Source organism: Psittacula echo (assembly GCF_963264785.1).
Source record: "Psittacula echo genome assembly, chromosome: 10".
NCBI classification, from domain to species: Eukaryota; Metazoa; Chordata; class Aves; order Psittaciformes; family Psittacidae; genus Psittacula; species Psittacula echo.
The window spans coordinates 8,594,745-8,613,488 of NC_137741.1; the positions used below are offsets into that span (position 1 = coordinate 8,594,745).

Here is an 18,744-nt window from a genome sequence, read left to right on the forward strand (position 1 = left end):
ACAAAACTAGAAAATGTCACCCAGGGCATTCCCCTTTCTCTTCCTGTTTACATGCATATTGAAGTAGTTTTCCTGCAAAAAGCATAGCAGTTAGGGATTTAAAATTGATTGCTTTTCTGTTTACTTCTGATTACAATTTTTACTTGTGTTTTTCTCTTCTTTTATTGGATGCCCTTCAGAAATTTCCAGTAAAAGTTAAAAACCTGCTTTTAAAAGAGGCAGGAACAAGAAAGGTTAGTTTTTGTGGTTCTGATGATAAGTTTTATAAGGAGAAGAAAATCACCATCATTGTCATAGCCATTAATGTTCTGATTTTGGAGCAGTGGAGAGTAAGGGAAGATTTGGTTTTGAAAAGTATCCCTTTGGCTGATGATGCAGTAATTCACAAATATTCATCTCCCAGATTTAGCAATGCCGTCTCCATGAGTTTTTATATTGTACGGTGTCTTTTGGCCCACATTTTTTGTGATCAGCATAGGCTGGTATGGTCACTCCTTCTTCCTTGCATACCACTATCAGAAAGGGGACCTGTGTGTTCATCCCCTGTCCAGTGCTATCCTGGTGGGCTGACCATGAAAACTGTGAATTACCATGAGAACACTACTGGAACTGGAATCATTGGGAAAAGAAGGGATATACAGGGGCAGCTTGAGCTGGCTTTTCTGTTCAAAGAAAGCTGGGGGTAAAGGCCCGTAGGAGTCATGGCACCATAACCCCGTTTATGTGCAGGGGACACAGAAGGCTGAGGGCAAGCGGCAGCCCGACCTGCCTCGATGGCTGGCGGCACTTCAGGGACACGGGAGCAGCGAGCAATTGATTGTATTTTGTTTTACAACCACCGATGACTTGAGGAGCTGCTGGCGCTGGGGGCAGACGAAGGTGCCGGCGGCAGCGGCTGTGGTGCAGCCCGCTGATGTAATGCTGCCGCCGCCGCCGCAGGACCGGGGTTCACGTGGCTCCAGTGCGCAGCTCTGCGCTCGGTGCACCCGTACGGATCATGCACACCAACGTGCATTAAATACAGACAGCTGTCTCTAAACCCGTACACACGCACCATCACACACGTGTTATTCTCGCTGCGGCGCGCAGCAGAGGCCGCCCCGCAGGGCCGGGCCGATCCGGGGACACCCCATCATCCGCGGCCGCGATATCGCAGGGGCCGACCCCCCAGCTCGGGCTCACCGCCTCGGCCGCCGGCCGCGCCCCCGACCCCGGCCCCCCCTTCCCGGCGGCGGCGCGGGGCGGCCCGTCTGCTCGGGCAGCGCCGAGCCTGCGCACTGCGGCGCCCGGGCGGGCACGGCGGCCGCGGGGCGAGGAGCGGCGGAGCGGGGCGGGCCGGGCCAGGTGCTGAGAGGCGGGGGGAGCGCGGAGCGACCCTGCGCGGGGGCAGCGGCGGAGGCCGTGCCGCCATGCGCCGTGCCGCGGGCCGGGCTCGCCATCCTGCGGCGTAGCGGCGGGACGCGGCTTGGCTTTTCGCCCGTGATGTCCCCCGGGCAACAGGGGAAGGCGACTCACTCGAGGGCTGCGGCAGAGGCCTAGTGCGGCCAGCGCCGCTCCGTGTCCCCGCCGCCGCGCCCCCATGGCCGAGGAGCAGCAGCCGGAGGGGCAGCCGCCACGGCGGCTCGCCGGCACCCCCGTGCCCGGCGGGGCCCTGCCGGCCCTAGTGCCGGGGCTGCAAGGCGGCGAGGCCAGCGCGCTGCAGCACAAGATCTGCAGCTCCATCTGGTAAGGGCCAGGGCCCGCCGCCGCCGCGCCGGCCCGGGTCGGCTGGCCCCAGGCCAGGGCTCGGCAGGCGGGGGGGGGGGGTGGGGAAGGGAAGAGGGCGCTGCGCGGGCGCGGAGGCGGTGCGGGGAGGGGGGGAGCGCGGCCCCTTTGTGCCGCGGTGCGCGGAGCCTCCTGTCCCCTCCCCCTCCTAGGAGCGGGGCTGCGCCCCCAGCCGCGCAGCGCGGAAAACACGCGTGGCCCCGGGCAGGTGCCGCTCGGGCGGCCGCAGGATTGGCGCTGCTGCCCTGCTTGGTGCTGGTTGTTTTCCAGGAACGAGGCAGCCCGGCTGTGCCGGGGTGGGTTAATGGTGCTGCCCGCTTGTGTGTGGGGATAATGGTAGCTACGGGGCGGCTCTGCTTAGCCGGATGGGTACAACCTCACCTGCCGAAGGCATTTTAATCAAATGGCATCTTACACGGCAGCCTGTTTTTACGGCTTTCTTCACGTTCACGTGAGACCCCCAGAACAGTGTTGATGCAGCAGGGAATGCAGAGCATCGCATTAAGGGTGCATTTTTTCCAGCTTCCCTGTAAACCTCTGTTCTGAGTTTCCAGTTTGGCAATTGAAATGCAGTTTTGGCTAAAACTTGTGATGGGGGTTTGCAAGTTCCTGCGCAGGAATCCAGTTGTTTTGGGGGTACTTCTTCTTAAAAATTAAAACGCATAGTAAACCAAAATTTTACTTAAGAATATTTATTTTATGTGCATTTTGGGTTAAGAGATAAATGGAGTTGATCTTGCACTGCAAATAAAATACTTGAGTTTTGGTTTTAATCTGGAAGAAGCTGTCACTTGCAGCATTTATATTTTGCCTGTTTTTAAAAGCTGCTTTTGGCTGAGGAGGCTGATAAAAGTATTGTGAAAGTTGGGAGTTGTAAGTATAGGTTACTCGTATATAGTGTTTTCCTTTATATATACGTATCGTACGTATATATTTATACACATGTCCTGAGCCTAATAAAAACTTACTGATCTAGCTTGTGTAATGCTTCATATTGTAATTAGATTTTATGGTTTGAATTGATGTAGCTGGAAAACAAAAATAATCAAAGTATAATTTTGCCTTCAGATTGTATTATTGTATGGCATACTGAAATGGCATTTATTGTCGGGTTGTTAGTTGTTTTAGTTTTTAAACAGTAATAATTCATTGTCCTTAATTCACACTTGCTACCTTTTGTTTTGGTTTTCTCTGCAATGTGACCTAGAGAAGGAATACAAACTGCAGAATTTCCTGTCTGTTTAGATCACGAAATCTTCACACCCTCCTAATTTATTATGGTTTTTAGTCATGGTCTTTTTAAATTTTCTTCTCTTTCCATGAATATGCTGTTTGGAAATGAGCCTCAGAGAACATGTTTACATTGCACTCAGATTAGGTATCATGTCCAAGTTGAAGACAAAATGGCTACTAAGTAAAACCTCTGCTTTTATGATAGGTTTTTTTCTCAAGGAAATAAAAGCATGTATGTTAGCCTTTTAAGTGAAAGCTACCTACTTGATTCAGGTAAACTGAATGAGTAGCCTGAGCCCATGTTTGGTACAAAGGAATGCAGGGTTTTACCCGGTGCCAACTGCCTGTGACCAGCAGAGGTTTACCCAGCACCTTGCAGCCCTGTCTCCTGGTACTTTCACAGAGGTTCCTCAGCTCTGTGTGAGCGATTCTCCTGGCTACCTGCTTCCTGCACCAGGCTGGGACTTTCCTGCTGCTTTCAGTCAGTATCTGTTCCCTGCAGTTATGCTGTTGAAATGCAGTATTTGAAGATAAGATTATTTTTTAGAAGAAAACCTTTTCTTTGATATCTTTAAATCCTTTGGGACTACTAGAAATTTTGTGTTTCTGTATTGCGATAAAGCAGTCTTCATTTGAGGCTGGAGTTTAATGTTAATTTACATCTTTCATGTAGATGCAGTGGTTGTTTTGAGCAGCAAGGATGAGGAGTGTTGCCAGGGAAGTTGTGCACACTGCACTTGGAGTAAACAGTGGAGAGTCTCCTGTAGTTGCAGCCTCGGATCTGCTGTTCTGTTCACTGGGTGCTGTGTGCTGGTGATGGATAAACAGTGGGAGAGATTGTGGAAGGCTGCTTGTGAAAATGGCAGCGCTTTGCTGTTGACAGAACTAGGTGTACTGTGCAGAAAAGAGCTTCCTCTTTTCTGCCTTCCCTCCTCTTCCTCCCCTTGTCCCCTGCTGTGCCAGTTGTGTGTGATGGCAGGTTGGTGTGTTCAGTTCCTCCTTTGCTTCCCAAAGGGTTTAGTACATCTAGATTAGTACTCTTCTCTATTGTTTCCCCCTGCACATGTTTGTGCATAGTGGATGGTTTTAGTTGGTTGTGTTTGTTGTTTGTTTGTTTTTTTACAAAGGGTTTCAGTCTTCAAATCGCATTGTCAATGAAAATAGTATAGCAAAATATAGCAGCTACTGAAATACTGGACTTGAGGCTCACAAACAAGCCTGTGCATGTCCTTCCACTGCACTGACAAATATAAATATAGTGTGTGATGTAGGCCTCAAGTGGGACAATGAAGTATTCATTATCTCAGCTCATACTTAATTTATGCTGTTTATTAAATTAAAAGATAGTTTGAAGGAAGTATCTCAAGTAATTGTGAACATGTGGAGTCCCTTTAAAATAAAACAATAGGTTAAGTCCTACTGGTTAAAGGTGCAGGCATGGTTAGAATGTGTACTGAAGACTTAAAACTGTGCTTGCTAGGAGTGCAGTCTGGTTTGGTTTTGGCATATAAAGTGACCATTAGTTTGGATTGAGGAGGGGAAGGTAAAAGTTAACTTAGCTGTGCTTAAAAACAAATCAGAAAGTATTTATTTGCATTATAACACCATGTGCATGTATTTAACTGCGCTTTGGTTACAGTAATTAAAGCTCATCACTGTCAAACTGCATTTTTTTCCTTGTCTGCCCCACTTGGACTCATCCAGCAAAGTGGTGTCAGTTTTTGTTTGGTGGTGTGGAAGTGGCTGAGGCAGTTTGATGTGTTCTTACAGTGTCAATGAAACAGGCAAAAATAATATTAGATGTCTTTTCCCGTTGACGGATTAGAAGTCTAGACAGAGAGGGCATGTCTTTGGGAGCCCAGCCTGGCTGATTTGTGTCAGGTTGGGCGGGTTTGTAAATTGTGCTGCTCTTCACTGGACACTGGGCTTTAATCTGCCTGGTTTTATTTCTCTTTAGATTCATTAAAACTTTCATATTTATTAATAGCTTTTTGTCCAGACAGTACAGCCTGAGATGGGGAAAACCTCCCTAGTCAGCTGTCTTGAGCATATAGACTAAAGGGGTTTCAGTTATTTTCTTCGGGTGAGGGTACTGTATTACCAAACATGTTTTATTTGTATATGATATGTGTATGTATGTATATGTATGATGTTTCTGTATCCAGACATATGTGGTGAATACAGAGTCTATTTAACATTATATTAAGTTGCCAAAGAAACCTTATAGCTGAAGACAGCCAGTGATGTACATGTGTAAAAGCAGTGGGGAGCAAGGATTGAGATGCAGAGATGACCAAGGGAGGATGGTGTTGGCTGAGGGTCTGCTCTTAGTGGCATGAAAGAAAAAAAACAACAGTTTTAGGCAATTCAATCCCTCTGCTCACTGTATTAATCTAAAATGCAGTCCGTAGCTGTGCACCTTGAAGGTACAAACGAGTTTGTTTTCATGTGCAGTGTTGCAAATAACTGGTGATGATTCTTCAATGAGTACTTGTTTACTGTTGTAAATAGTAATCTGGTGCTTGCATCTGTGCATGGTTTGGCCCCAACTTCTTTCACCTTGCCTGCATCTCAGGTCTTTTTGACCTAAAGGCATCTGTTAGGATTTGAATGTAATAATTCTGCTTGAGAGATTAATTTGTCTCCTCCCTCTCTCCAGTATCTTGTGTGTAAACCGAGCTGAGGACCAGGCAGCATGGAGTGGCAAACACAAAGCATTGCTTTTGCAGCCGTTTCATTTGGATGTGGTTGTGGATTTCAGATTCATAATTTTTGTCCTCAGATTGCTCTTCTAGCTAGAAGTTGTATTGGAAAACCACATGAGCTAGGTCAGGCAGTGCCAAAATTACATGTCCTAAGGCCCAGTTTGCCTTGTGTTGAAGGGGGAGTAGAAAGTGAATTGTACGCTTGTTAGTTTTGAGCTTTTGGTGTTGTGCTAGAAAACCAGATTAACTGATTGTAACACCAATGTTTTCCAGTCTTGGGGAGGCTCCATTCTTTCTAGTCACTCGCATCATTCCCGCTCCCTCCTGCAACTGCACCCATTGCTCCTCATTAGGCATTGTCAGCAAGTGTGGATAGTCACTTAGCTGTTGGTAGAGCAAATGTTCTGCAAATAGGGAAATGCCATGGAAATTTTTCATAATAGGAATTGCTACTTATTTGTTTGGTTAGGTCAGCAAAAAAAACGATTGACAGTTTTTGTGTTTGTAATAAAATACCCAGCAATGAAGAGGGAAGCTCAGGGGGTATGCGTTTCAGGCTCTTTGCAAATGCAGGTGCAAACACCTTTGTGGTAGTTACCTTCTGGAGTTGAAATTCCTATAACAACTTTTACGTATTTTCCTAAAACCCCCCCCCCAAAAAAAAAAAAAAATAAAAGACCAGATTTCTGGAGCCAGATTGGATTAATCTGTAGCCAGTCCATGTGCATTTACTCTTTTTCATTTTTCTCAATAGTTTGGAGAGGGAGGCAGCGAATAAGAGAAAATAAGCCAAAACCAAAAAAACCCCAAACCTCTATATTTTGTTAAATGGTCTGTCAAAATTGAGTGGAAAACTTAAAATTTCCTGTAACAGATTACAGTTTCTTTGTGGTTATTCTGTGCACCAGCCACCGTTCCCTCCTTCATCCTGGTTAGTTCATTGTTGGAGGTGGGGAACAAAACTTACAGTTCTTTGATAAAAGAGTAATAACTACTGTGAGAAAGAGCTAATAATTGCCAGGCATACAGGCTGCACTTGTTTCACTAAATCTGTGTATCATCAGAAATGTGTTTACCTGCTTTGAAGAAGTACTTTGAGCCCCTCAGCTAAGAGATGCTGTGTAAAACTGCAAAAATTTATTCTTATTAACCCAGTTTTCTCTGGCTTTATGGTTCCATTGTTCACCGGTGATGGTGAGACTTGCCTATCCTGGATGTATTTCTTGACGTGACGTATAAGCAGTCAAATACATAGGAGAAAATTTAGCATGTTTTACTAGTATTAACCATATTTTAGAGTAGTTCTTGGTGATCTCAGGAAAGGTAAGCCTTCCTTGGGCAAAGCATTTAGCAGCATGTCCTTCTGCTTCACACTCTGCTTCCCCAAATGGATAGTGACAGAAAGTGGAATTTGTTTGATTTGACTCCATCTGTTTCTGTACCTCTTCATCAAGGTAGCTCACTTGTAGCTTTTGTGGAGAAAAATGGACTTCTGCAGTGAACTCCATCTCCTAGGGTTTCCATAAAACAATCCATCTGATGGCGTTATGTGCCTATTTCTCTTTGACCGTAACAAATTTTAAGCTGTGTGCCAGTGTGTAACCATCTGTGGTGCAGATCTCTTGAATTGGGCAAAATAAATCCTACACCATTTGTCACTTTTCCAACTTGACTTATTTTTCCAGAGGATGGCCAGTCCATCCCTTGCATGGGTTGATTTGGAGATCTTCCATTCCTTTGAACAAGGTCCAGGTACATCCAACTATTACTGTGCATTCCTGTACACAGAGGAAACCCTTCTTTTGGGGGAAGTCCCCCTGAAAGAATTCCTCTTCACCAAAGTGGCTTAAAAAAAACATTTACTGTTCTCTGCTGATGGCATCGTGTTGCTGTTGGGAAAGCCTTCCTCAGTGCCGCTGGCTGCCGGGAGCAGGCAGGTCAGTGGCACGCAGCAGTCGGTGACAGATCGGTGTGGGAGGAGAAGCAGCTTTCCAAAACGGGGCACGGCCACCACAGTGGTGGAGTTTCTAGGTCAGCAGGTGTGGAAGCCAATTTGGTCTGCAGGCATTTTTACTAGGTTAGAAAATAAACCTGAATAAAATAAATGCTGACCTTTATGTAACCTTTTGAGAACAGAGTTGAGGTTTTATTGAATATCCAGGCTCTGAGTTGGATGGAATAGCTGTGCAGAAAAAAGATCCATGCACTACAGTCTGCTTTTAGGAGGAGTGGATTTTCCACTCTTGCTCATGGGTTTTGTTTGTCTTTGTTTCTTGAAACAATAGGATCTAATAAAGTATATGGGAGGAAAACAATATCCAAGTAATAAAGTATTTGGCTAAGTTTTATTACTGTTCATTTAAAATGCATACGAGTGCATTAAGTTGTTGACTTCACAGCATCAAACATATGCAATTCCTTTTTTCATAAACATTTTACTTTCCACTGCAGGAGTTCCTTTCGCTGAGGCAAGTCAGATGGTGTGACATTGTGACTCAGAGCAGCATTTCTAATGAGTTCTTAATAAGCAGAGAATTGCAGGATTGTCCTTCCAGGCCTCCGTAGCTGGGTTGCTTGCCATTTGGGGCAGGTCTGTTTGATTTGCATATGTCTGTATGCCACTGGAGAGCAGGAATCCAACTCTCAAGCCGAAAAGAACACTTAAAGCACCGCAGTCCCTCTCCCCAATATTCCAGATGCTGTATAAATTAATCAGGAAAAAAATATTGTAAGTGATGAGATGACAGCACTGCTCAGGTTTGGGTGATCAGATTATACTGAAGCACTGATTAATCTTTCATTAATTGGGGCTTGGGGTGCTTTTGTTAGTCTTGTGTGTGTGTGTATGTATGTGTAGTTTTTAGAGCAGCGGTTGAGCTTAATGTTTTTATACAGATCCCATAACTTATGTATGTTGCCTTCTCTTGTTACTCAACTCTGCCGCTTGCCAAACAGAAGTATTTGGAGAAGGGCCAGAGCTGCAAAATTCAGATCAGGATCCAAATTTGGATTTTTGGTTCAAGCCTTTCCAATATCTAATATTACAAAGCCTCATGTATAAATAAGGAACTCCTTTTTTAAACTTGAAGTTGAGGAGGTTAAAGTAGTTTCCGAGCTCACCTCTGCAGCTGTCCAGGTAGAATACCAGATTGTATGTTTGAAAAGCTATCAGCAGGTGATTCAAAGGTAACTTGAATAGATGAAAATGCAGTGCTCTGTCACCTAGGAAGAGCCTGACCAGAAAGTCAGCACAAATTGGCACTTTCAAGTCAGTGAGAAGAATCCCCTAAATACATCTAAAAATTCTGAAGGTACTGGGGTGTTTGGTTGTGTTCCCTCAGATCTTTGGGAATTTTGAGGGTTTGTTTTGTTTTGTTCTAAATGGAGTTAGCCACTGTCTCCATTTTAATGCTTTCTTGATTTAATGGAAAAAGGATTATCTCTCATCAAGTAGGATGCTTGTTATCGGCTGCTATGCCATCAACAGGCTTTCAGTAAGCTGCCAAGTGTTTTCTGTTGTTGAATGCTTAATCATTAAGACAGTGGAAAAAAACATCAAAACTTCCCAAATGTTTTCCCTGTTGCTTGTTTTTAGTTGTTCATGGTTGCTGTGGGGACACTGCACCAGTGTGGTTGGGGAGGCCAGGTGTTGCTGCAGGTAGCACAGGGGATGGGGATGGTCTCAGTGGTGGGATATGTGCCGTGGGGGTCTCCTGCAGGTATCAGACCTCTCCTTTTGGACCTGCTTGGTACCACTGATGAGTGGTCTCATCTTTATCTGTTGCTCAGGCTGTGTGACCTGTTACCCTTTTCTGACTATAACCTGTATAACGCACCGCATGGTGCAGTGCATGACGATTGTGGAGGTGAGGGATGTATCCACAGATGTGTGTCTTATGAGGTGTACCTGTGCTCCTTCAGAGTGATGGGTCCTGCTTAGCCTTTTCCTGAAGCTGGTTGGGGATGGTATCTCTTACCGATTGGCAGGTACTTCAGGTTTGGGAAGGAAATCTTGTACCTGGGAAGAACTCGTATATTAAATGAGGCATATTCTTATCTCCCCTTGAGAGGAAACTTGTGGTTAAATGTTAAGGTCCATGATTTATGGCTGTTCTTTCTGATGGATGGTCTTACAGGCATGGAGGCAATCCGTATTTCTTAGTCAAAGATTCTTAAGTGCCACCATGAGGTGGTTGGGACTCCTGCCAGTGAAATAATTGGAATTACAGTTCATTACCTTGGTTGCCTGTAAAGCGGTGAATTAAATTATTTTTAAAGCTGTCAGCAAAGCAAACAGCCTGATGGAACTTTTTCTTAGTATGAGGTTATCTGGAAGTGTCTGCCGCAAGCATCCTTCAGACAAACAAGAATTAGTTTGTGAGCAAGGTGTGCTGGATAGTAGGTTGAGCAATTCTTTCTACTGCATTTTTCTCACCTTCCTGCCCTTGTTTAGAAATCACCTGAAAATCCTTGGAGTAGTCTTTGCAACTTCAGTGAAAATACTGTGTGCTTTCTCCCTTCCTCTTCACAACCACTGCTATGTTAAAATACAGACTTCAAATACCAGTTACTCAGTACCACAAGTGGTAATTATTTCAATTGTAAATTGAAAAGCTTTAACATTTATTTAATTTTTTTTTTTGCAGATGGACTTAAGTCCTTTTTTAATCAGCTTTGAAAAATAGTAACAACTCCTTGCTCCAGAACGACATGCTAGCTTTATTGCTAATTCGGTGGAGAAAAGTACTTGAGAGGCTTGGATGCTGGGGGAAGATACCAGGCAAAGTGGTTGTGGATGCCATGTCAGTGGGGTTTCTGGAAGCAGTCTGAAACTGGGACTCGAGGCTTCTGCTTTGGGCCTGGGCATCCTCTGGCAGGACAGGTTTACTGTGTGTGCAGGCAGTTGTTTCTCTGAGAGAGCACACAGGTAACAGATGCCTCTCACCTGCCCCTGCTGTGCTGTCGAGGGATGCTGCCTTGCAGGAAGGTACTCTGCCAAAGACAGCTGTGCTTGTTGGTTTTACACAGCATCTTCTGCCTGCGACTGCCATCTCCCATGCTATGTTCAGATTCAGATGCTTTGTGCTTCTCACAGAAAGGTAGGTGATTGCTTATGCTGATGATATGGAAGTTTGTAGGTGCAGGTGAGGCACCTGTGAGCTGGCTGGCTGGTGCTCAGCCCTTGCATGAAAGCTGCAGCTCTTTCTTCTGTGATGGCAGTGTCTGAAGCAATGGCCAAAAATTGTTTTGAAATACTCTTGCAGGAGTCAGAGACTGTGCCCCAGGAACCTTTTATCCCGGTTCTGACAAAGTATGATGTTTCTTTCATTAGGGGTGCTTAAAAAGCTTGCCTATTCCCTTTATAGTTTGATTAGTTTTTTTATTAGGCCTGTTAGCATTATAAATGATGAGCTGTGTTAGGGCCTACAGTTGCTATTAGTGGTCATGTAAACTAAATAAATTAGTTCATATTTAAAAGACAGTCAAATTACTCACTGGCAATAATCGCATGCTGCGCACCTGGAACCACAGTTTGCTGAAGAGCTAAGCCAGCTCTTGGCTGTGGGAGCCTGCTCTGCAGAATTACCTTCATTATGCTTGATTTCAGTGATATAGTTCAATGATTAACTCATAAAAAGTTGAGAAATGAATTGGCAGCTGAGAGAAAAGTGTATTTGCGTCTTCCATTCAACAAGTGGATGAAGTGGGATTGACAGATCTAGTTTTAAAAATATGGAAAGGGATATTTTGAACTGAAACCATCATTTGTATTTAACAACTAGAGATAGCTTACTGAGTCAAACAAACAAAATCCCAAGTAGTCAGCAGATGTGCTGAAGACATAAGAAAAAGCATGTTTTTCCTTTTTATGGCACTTTAGAGATGCTGGTATGTGTGTGTTTTAATTACATCACAGACGAGTTTGTCTAAATGCAATATACAGTGAAACTTGAGTTTAAAAAACCATCTCGTAAATTATTTTATTATGCAATAAAAAAGCTAAAATGCTGACCCTGAAGATTTGGTGACCTGTATAATTGAGTCCCTGAGCTTTGAAGATATTGACAACTATCTCTTACTAATTACTGCCGAATAGAAGCTTTGTGTCTGATTGCCTGTAGATATGTGCTTGAATGTACACTGTGAGTAGTCAATTTTCCTGGTTCATAATGGCTAAGGAGATAGTAATGCTCTTGATCTCTCAGGCTGAAAATAAAAATGGGGAAAGAAAGTAATTTTTTTTGTTTTGTTTAGTACCAGTCAGTTTAAGTAGTCCGCATTTAGCTTTCATTGCGCATATCCCCATGGACTACATTATTTCTTGCTGTAAACTTCTGTCTCTTGGAGGCATTAAGAATGTGAGGCTCATGTACCATCATAGTTTGTACATTCGAGTTGGTGAAACTTTTAGCTTAGTTGAAAAACAAAACTTGAATTGTGTGTACAGTGGTTCAGTTTGTGGAAGGTTTCTCTCAAGAGTGCTTTGATACACATGTAAGTACTGGGATGTCATTAATAGCTTCAGATGTTCAGGATGAAAATATTTAGAATGGGTGTTGGCAGTTAATTGTTGTTATTTGTCGCTTCAGAAAAGTCCTTAGTTATCACTGAGTAATTTAGATAGTAGTAGCTTTGTGGCAAATTAGGCCGAATCTGGTATAGGAGATAGTTCAAGTACATTGTATTCTTCTGGAAGAGGTGGTCCTTTCCTAAATTTGCCAGTGAGCTGCAGTTTTGGCTTGATTAGTTTACCTGCTCTGTAAGGGAGTGGCAAAGCAGCATATAGTTCACCTTGAAAATTGAAATCAAACTGTGTTAATGATCAGGAAAAGACATTTTCATTCTTTTAATGCAGACATCTGCTCTCCCACTGGCATGTTTACGCATGATGTGGTTCACAGGAACGAAATCCAGACTGATCCAGTTCTGTAGTGCACTTAGACAGTGTCTCCTCCTGGAAGGACCCAGCAGACAAGTAACTGGGGGTGACATTAGTGTGAGACTTTTATACAAGCATAGTTCAGTAAATTGTTAGATGCTGAAAGATGTTAGCAGTTATGTGCTGCAGCCTACAGGTGGATTTCAACAACAGGGTTATCTCAGTGAATATTGCTTGAGTAGCTTTCTGTCTACAGCCATCTTAAATATGATTCTCTGTTGCAGTGATACGTGGAAAGTCGAAAGTTTAATGCAGCTTTTCTGACATCTTTTCTGGATGTAATCGACAGCCTTTTCTGTTTCTGACTATTTTGCTAAAGAAGTTGTGGTTTAAATTTGAAGTTCCCTGGCATGTTTGAAATGGACATACTATGAATAGGAATCCATGCAGGTGTTCTGCAAATCATTTTTAATAGGGTGCTAAATTCAGTGTCCTGCATGGCTGTGACTTCCGTACTTTGTACTAGGACAGGTCACATGCACTCTGCTATGTTTTTAAAAGAAAACCGTGACATTATGAAAACTTCTAAAATAGGTACCAAAATGGTTGTGGACAATGCTGTGCCTGCAAGGCAGGTATGCCACTTGAGAAGGAAATTGCTAAGTTCTCAGCTTTTCAGTACCACCCCTCTAGTTTGCCGCAGAAGTAGGGTGGGGTGGCAGAGCCAGGCGTAGCACAGTCTGCCTGCAACCAGCTGGGAGCATACATTGTCCTCTGTGCTGAGGAGTCCCAAGTACTGAACCCTGAAGTTGTGGGGTATTAAGTACTGGTCAGATGCCTGCTGTTCATAATTTCCATTCATAAATGAGGTTTTAGAGGAAAGAAATAATCTGATAGACTTGCTTGTTCATTCATCACAGCCACAGAGGCAGCCTACAGCCAAGGAGGCAGTGGGTGGAGAGAAGGTGACTGAGTGAATGATGCTCATCTGCCCTACGATTGTAGTTTATGTGATGCTGGCAGAGGAATTGTATGTTCTGGCTGCTGTGAAGCTGTACAGGCCTGATGGATGCCTCATAATCTTGGGTTGGAGCAACTGGTACTGCAGTGCAGCCTTGTGAAAGATGCTCTTTTGACACAGTTAAGCTGTGACCTACCACATAGCAGTGAGTGCAGTTGTGTTCAAATCCAGCTTTGTACAAACAAACTGAAATAGATGCATGCACTTGTGAACTTACACAGCTTTAACTTCATTGAATTTTGTGCAGCTTTAAGTTTAAGCAAGTGCAGCTTTCAGGTTTAGACAAGCTCATGAGCCTGCATGTAAGCTGAAGTTCACCTGGATTGTAGGCTGGGGGAACTCAAACTTTCCAAATGAAATACTTGAGAATTGGAGTAGCATGTGTTTGTAACTTTTATGAAGATCCCAGTTTAGGGATTAAAACCATTTTATCAGATGCTGTTAGGTTTGGTTTTTTTTTTTTACCCCCAGAAGCAGGGGTTGTAAAACTGATGGGTTCATGCTGCTTTAGCGTTCAGTGATCTGACCTTTGAGGTAGGCAACAGACTTCTAGCCACTTGCAGCTTTTTATTTGCGGAGACCAAACAGTTTTTGTGCCTGGAGTGAGAAGTGCCCAAGGGTGCAGGTGCATGACTGAAAGATGGGGCCTGAAAGAACCTGTGGCAGCTGAACAAGAAAGAGGAATTTTTGAGATGGGAGGTTGCACCGTCAGGAAGCAGTGCCATGTTCATCCTTCATATGTTCAGCTTTCACATTTTCGCCTCTGTGTAAAAGTCAAGGACAGGAGTAGGGTTATGGGATGTGCTAGTGAGCAGTATGGTCAGGGAGAGAAGTTGCTTTTCCTGTGGCAGGGAAGCCATGCCTACCTAGCATGAAAGAAGTGACCCTTTTAGCAGGCAAATTGTTGGAGAGTGCTTGTGGATACTCAGGGCATTACTCAGCACAGGGAAACCGAAGAGGTTGCAAGGATTGCATTCCCTGGGAGTTACCAAGGTCAGCACTTGGGTGCAGGTTTTGCAGGCGGAAAAAAGGATGCAGGGGAGCTGTGTGGTGGAAAGCCATGAGAGGAAAGGGAGCGAAGAGGAGGAGGGATGCAGACATCTGGAGATCAGGCAGAAGCAGAGGTAATGGGATATTACAAGCAGCATTGGGAGTAGGGGGCTAGGTAAAAGCTGAGTTGGTTTGTAGAAAGACAGCATTGCCTGTTGGTGAGCTGTTCAATGTGAAGGGGAGAGATGGATGTCTGTGGCTTGGAAGAGGGACAAAGCATATGTGAGGGAAGCCCTGTGGGTGAAGCTGAACCTCCCCAGTGCAGTGTCTGTTGAGGTAACCAGCCGCACTGCAGCCCTTGAAGCACTGCTTTGCTTCTTTGTGTGTGACAGGCCCCAGGTCCTCTTGAGATGGTAGCATGGTGTGAATGCTGGGGCTCCTTTCCAGGCTGATAGTGTGATCCGGTTGACTGTGAATGCTGCTGCTGAGTGTCACCCCTGTAGTTTTCACTGGGCATCCTTTCTTAGAGCCATGTGGGACAAAGGCTTGAGAAAAATCTCACCGTGCTTTAGAGCATCTCCTGTTCACACCCCTTAGAAATTCTAGCCTTAAGTAATAATGTGATGAGGCTTCTGCAGACCATAGCTGAAAATTCCACAGCACATGTTTAGCTAGCTGTACGCTGAATTCAGAAGCAACCAGAGATAGATTTGTTTTTTCATAATTGGTTTTAAGAACACGAGTTACCATTGTGAAATACATGAGCCAATGCAATGGTTGATTTGCTGTTTAGCCACAAACCTGCCTAGCTGGTGACTGTATCTATCCATTCTTTCTGCTTTTAGTGGGACATACTTTAGATTAAGTTCCTGCTTGAGTGACTTTTTCATGTCACTTTATTGAGATCACCCTATGCTTTTTGTTTTTAGCCTTTCTAGGCAATTGATCCTTGCAGACTACTCTTAGAACAATGCCCTGCAGTGCCCCATGTAGATTGTTAGTAATAAATGTAGGATGCAGCTCCTCTGAAGTCATATCATCTTTGACATATCTTCCCACATAATGTACAGAGGGCGTTGCATCCTTGGAATAGGGTCCTGCCTGAATATAATAATACACATGGATTTAAATTCAGAGCAGTGTGGAAAGATCCAGGGTGAGAGCTGTATAAAAGCACTCTCTGTGTCTCTTCTAAGAGTTCATTAAAGTAACTTGTGGCAAAATGCTGTATTTAAATAAATGTAAAAACCCCCCATGAATTTAAATGACTTGTTGCTGGAATAGAGCACCTGGTCTGTGTGGCTGGTGCAGGTTCTTCCCAGTAAGAATTGTGAAAGAAGCCTTTAGCGTTGAATACAGCAGTATTTCTTCAGAGAGCTAAAAAAAATGGTTTTAGACCCAGATTTCAGATGTAGGTATGCTGATGTCTGGTGGCTAATTATTTCTTGGCAGTTTATTACAATGGGCTGTGTTGGAGACTTGGGTGTTTCATTAGCAGCCTTATCTTCCTTCTTTGTTCAGCTGTTTGTATAGTTGGCATTGTTTAACACTCAGAATATCATCATAGTGTCAGAAATGGTGAAGGGATTAAATTTTTATCCAATGTAAAATATTTTAATTGCATTCATTTTAGTAAGAAGCATTGAAGTCATGCACTTGACCAGTTTTAACCTGCACTAAGTTGAAATGTCATGGCATGCTGAACCACTGTTTTTCTCAGCCTTGTGGTGCAGCGTTGCTTCTCCAGGTGTCGGATGGAAACTGGTCTGTCTTCCTCTCTCCAGTGAGTGGAAGGAGGTAGATTAGGTTGCAGTGAAGATGAAATGGTTGCGGCTCGTTGTATTGGCTGGCTGTGCTTGTTCCTCCCTTGTTTTGCTGAGAAGAGTGGTTTGACTTGGCCTGAGGAGGAGTCTGCCTTGAAGCTGAAAGAGCCAATATTTACAAATTGGGGAATACTTGATTTGTTTACTTTTTTGAGGCCTGAGGGTTGGACACTTTTCTACATTCCCAATGGACACAACTCTGTGGCTATTTTTATGCTTTAGGGAAGTAACGGTACTTCATGTGCTTCCAAGATGCAGTCACAGTCCCTGTAGATTTCATCTGGAGTAAGAATATATATCTGCATTTGAATATTGGAGGATTTACTTCGTCTTATATTAAATGTTTTGCTTCTCTTTGCTTGTGTTTTTGCTAGGTTCCGTTGCCTTGTCCCTGTGATACGACACTGAGTTATCCCCAGGGGACAGAGGAGTGCAGGCAGGGAGAGAGCCCCTAGGTGGCATCAGAAGCCACCTGATTTTTGGCTCCTGCATGCCAGAGGGTGAGATGTGGGTGGGAGGGGAGGCATGCAGTCATGCTGGGATGTCAGGGTTGACTGGCAGACATGCCCAGCTTGGGTGTGCTTCCCTTTCTCAGTAACCTGTGCTAGCAAAAGCTCTTACTGCATTAACTGAGCAGTATGTATAGTCAGCATTTCGCTTACTCAAACATATTTCAACCTTTTGCAGCTCTGCTTTCTAAATATTTAATTGAAATGCTTTTACAGCCATTTTACTTATCAACATGAGCCAAGCCAGACAATGTAACATGGCATATGTTAAGATGTTAATTGAGTAGCAGCACACATAGGCGGCTGTTTCATAATTTTCTCCTTAGATGATCCTTGGCTCCAGTTTAATGTTTCTTTGTGGTTCTGAATGGAAGGTTACAAAAAGATATATTTAGAGCTGTTAGTCTAAGAAAGAAAAGCATTAATTCAGTAAGATTAAGATTTAAGGGCTGAATCCTGCAGGCACCGCTGGGACACAGTGCTTGTCGTGGTAAGGATGTGATAATAATACCTTTCTGATAGTACCACTTACTGTAATAGGGTTGCTAATCCTTTTATTGAGTGGTTCCTCACAGCATGCACAGTAAATAGATTTTTAGTTTTTTCTAATGTCACCTGATGCCATCAGGCTTGTGGAAGTGATCAGATCTTTCCAAAAGGATGTATGGTCAGTGTAATAATGACCCTTGCTATTTTAGCATGACTTTCAGAAAGATGACTTTGCCAGAACTGTCACTGTTGGTATTTAGTAGTGGAGTCTGACTTGCTTTCTTTGGGAGCTAACTGGGTTTTTGCAAGAGGCAAAGAGGCAGGAGGGCACTGCACAGGAAAAAGAGCTCCTGGATCAACACCCAAATACCACCTGTGCCTGGGAGACACAGACAGGCCTGGAAAACGCTGCTCATGTGGTATTGCACCCCAAAGAAGCAGCCTTTCAAGACTACCCCTAGACCCCGTTGTTCAATAGTTTGACAGACAACATCAGAGGTTGTATAGGGGGATGGCTGGTGCAGTGGGAAATGGAAGCTTTTCAGGTCTGAGTAATTTTTAAAAGGCCATGTGGTCAAAATAATCCTTCCTTGGCAGACAGCTCTAACTGCTGTCTTGGGTTTCCTTCTTGTATGGAAGGCTTGTTTGCAGAGTAAAAGTACTGGGGCAGCAGTGTGTGGCCATACAGTGTGTGGCCATACAGTGTTAGGGTCGTATGTGTGGGCTATGAGTGCGCAGTTGGGAAGGTTTCCTGTGACCCTGAACAGCTCCTGATCCTGTCCTCCATGGGTGGGAGCTGTGCTGAGTTGCTGCTGGTTTTGTGCTAAACTCTTATGAGAAAAAACATATAAGCTTTCTGCTTTGTTGGTTTGTTTTTTTTTTTTTTCGCCTTCTCCAGTGCTATTTTAGAACTTCATAAACTTCCTCCCTTTATTAACTGTCTGAGAGGGTAGGTGTTTTACCACCTGAGATGGTAACTAGTTAACAGTGCTGAGTAACTATACATTGGGGTTTTCCGTTCCAGTTGCAACTTTTCCTACTGTGTCCTGTGTATTGGGTAATAATGTAACACAGTGCAGGAGTACTGGAAACTGGAGCCCTGCAGTTGGGAACCCTTGCTGTGGTGTCAGGAGTCGTGTCCTGTCTTCCTGGTATATGGCACACCTATTAGCAGGGATGAAAATGGTTCCTCTTCATTAATTGCATTAGGGTTCGGCAGAAATAATGTTTTCATTAGGCTGTCCAAAATGTACCAAGCACATAAAACACATCTACAGAGGCTGCTTTTGGGAGGATGTTCCAGCTTATGCAAATACTTGCAGTTCTGGGC

General features: G+C 44.1%; 1 protein-coding gene across 1 annotated transcript in view; it reads left to right on the plus strand.

Moving 5' to 3' along the window:
- Positions 1 to 1,372: 1,372 nt before the first annotated feature.
- RFX7 (regulatory factor X7) overlaps positions 1,373 to 18,744 on the plus strand; it is a 49,994-nt gene continuing 32,622 nt past the window's right edge. Inside the window, exon 1 of the mRNA XM_080626138.1 lies at positions 1,373 to 1,725. Within this exon, the coding sequence (XP_080482264.1) occupies positions 1,580 to 1,725 (146 nt within the window). The 5' untranslated portion in view covers positions 1,373 to 1,579. The remainder of the gene's footprint in view (positions 1,726 to 18,744) is intronic.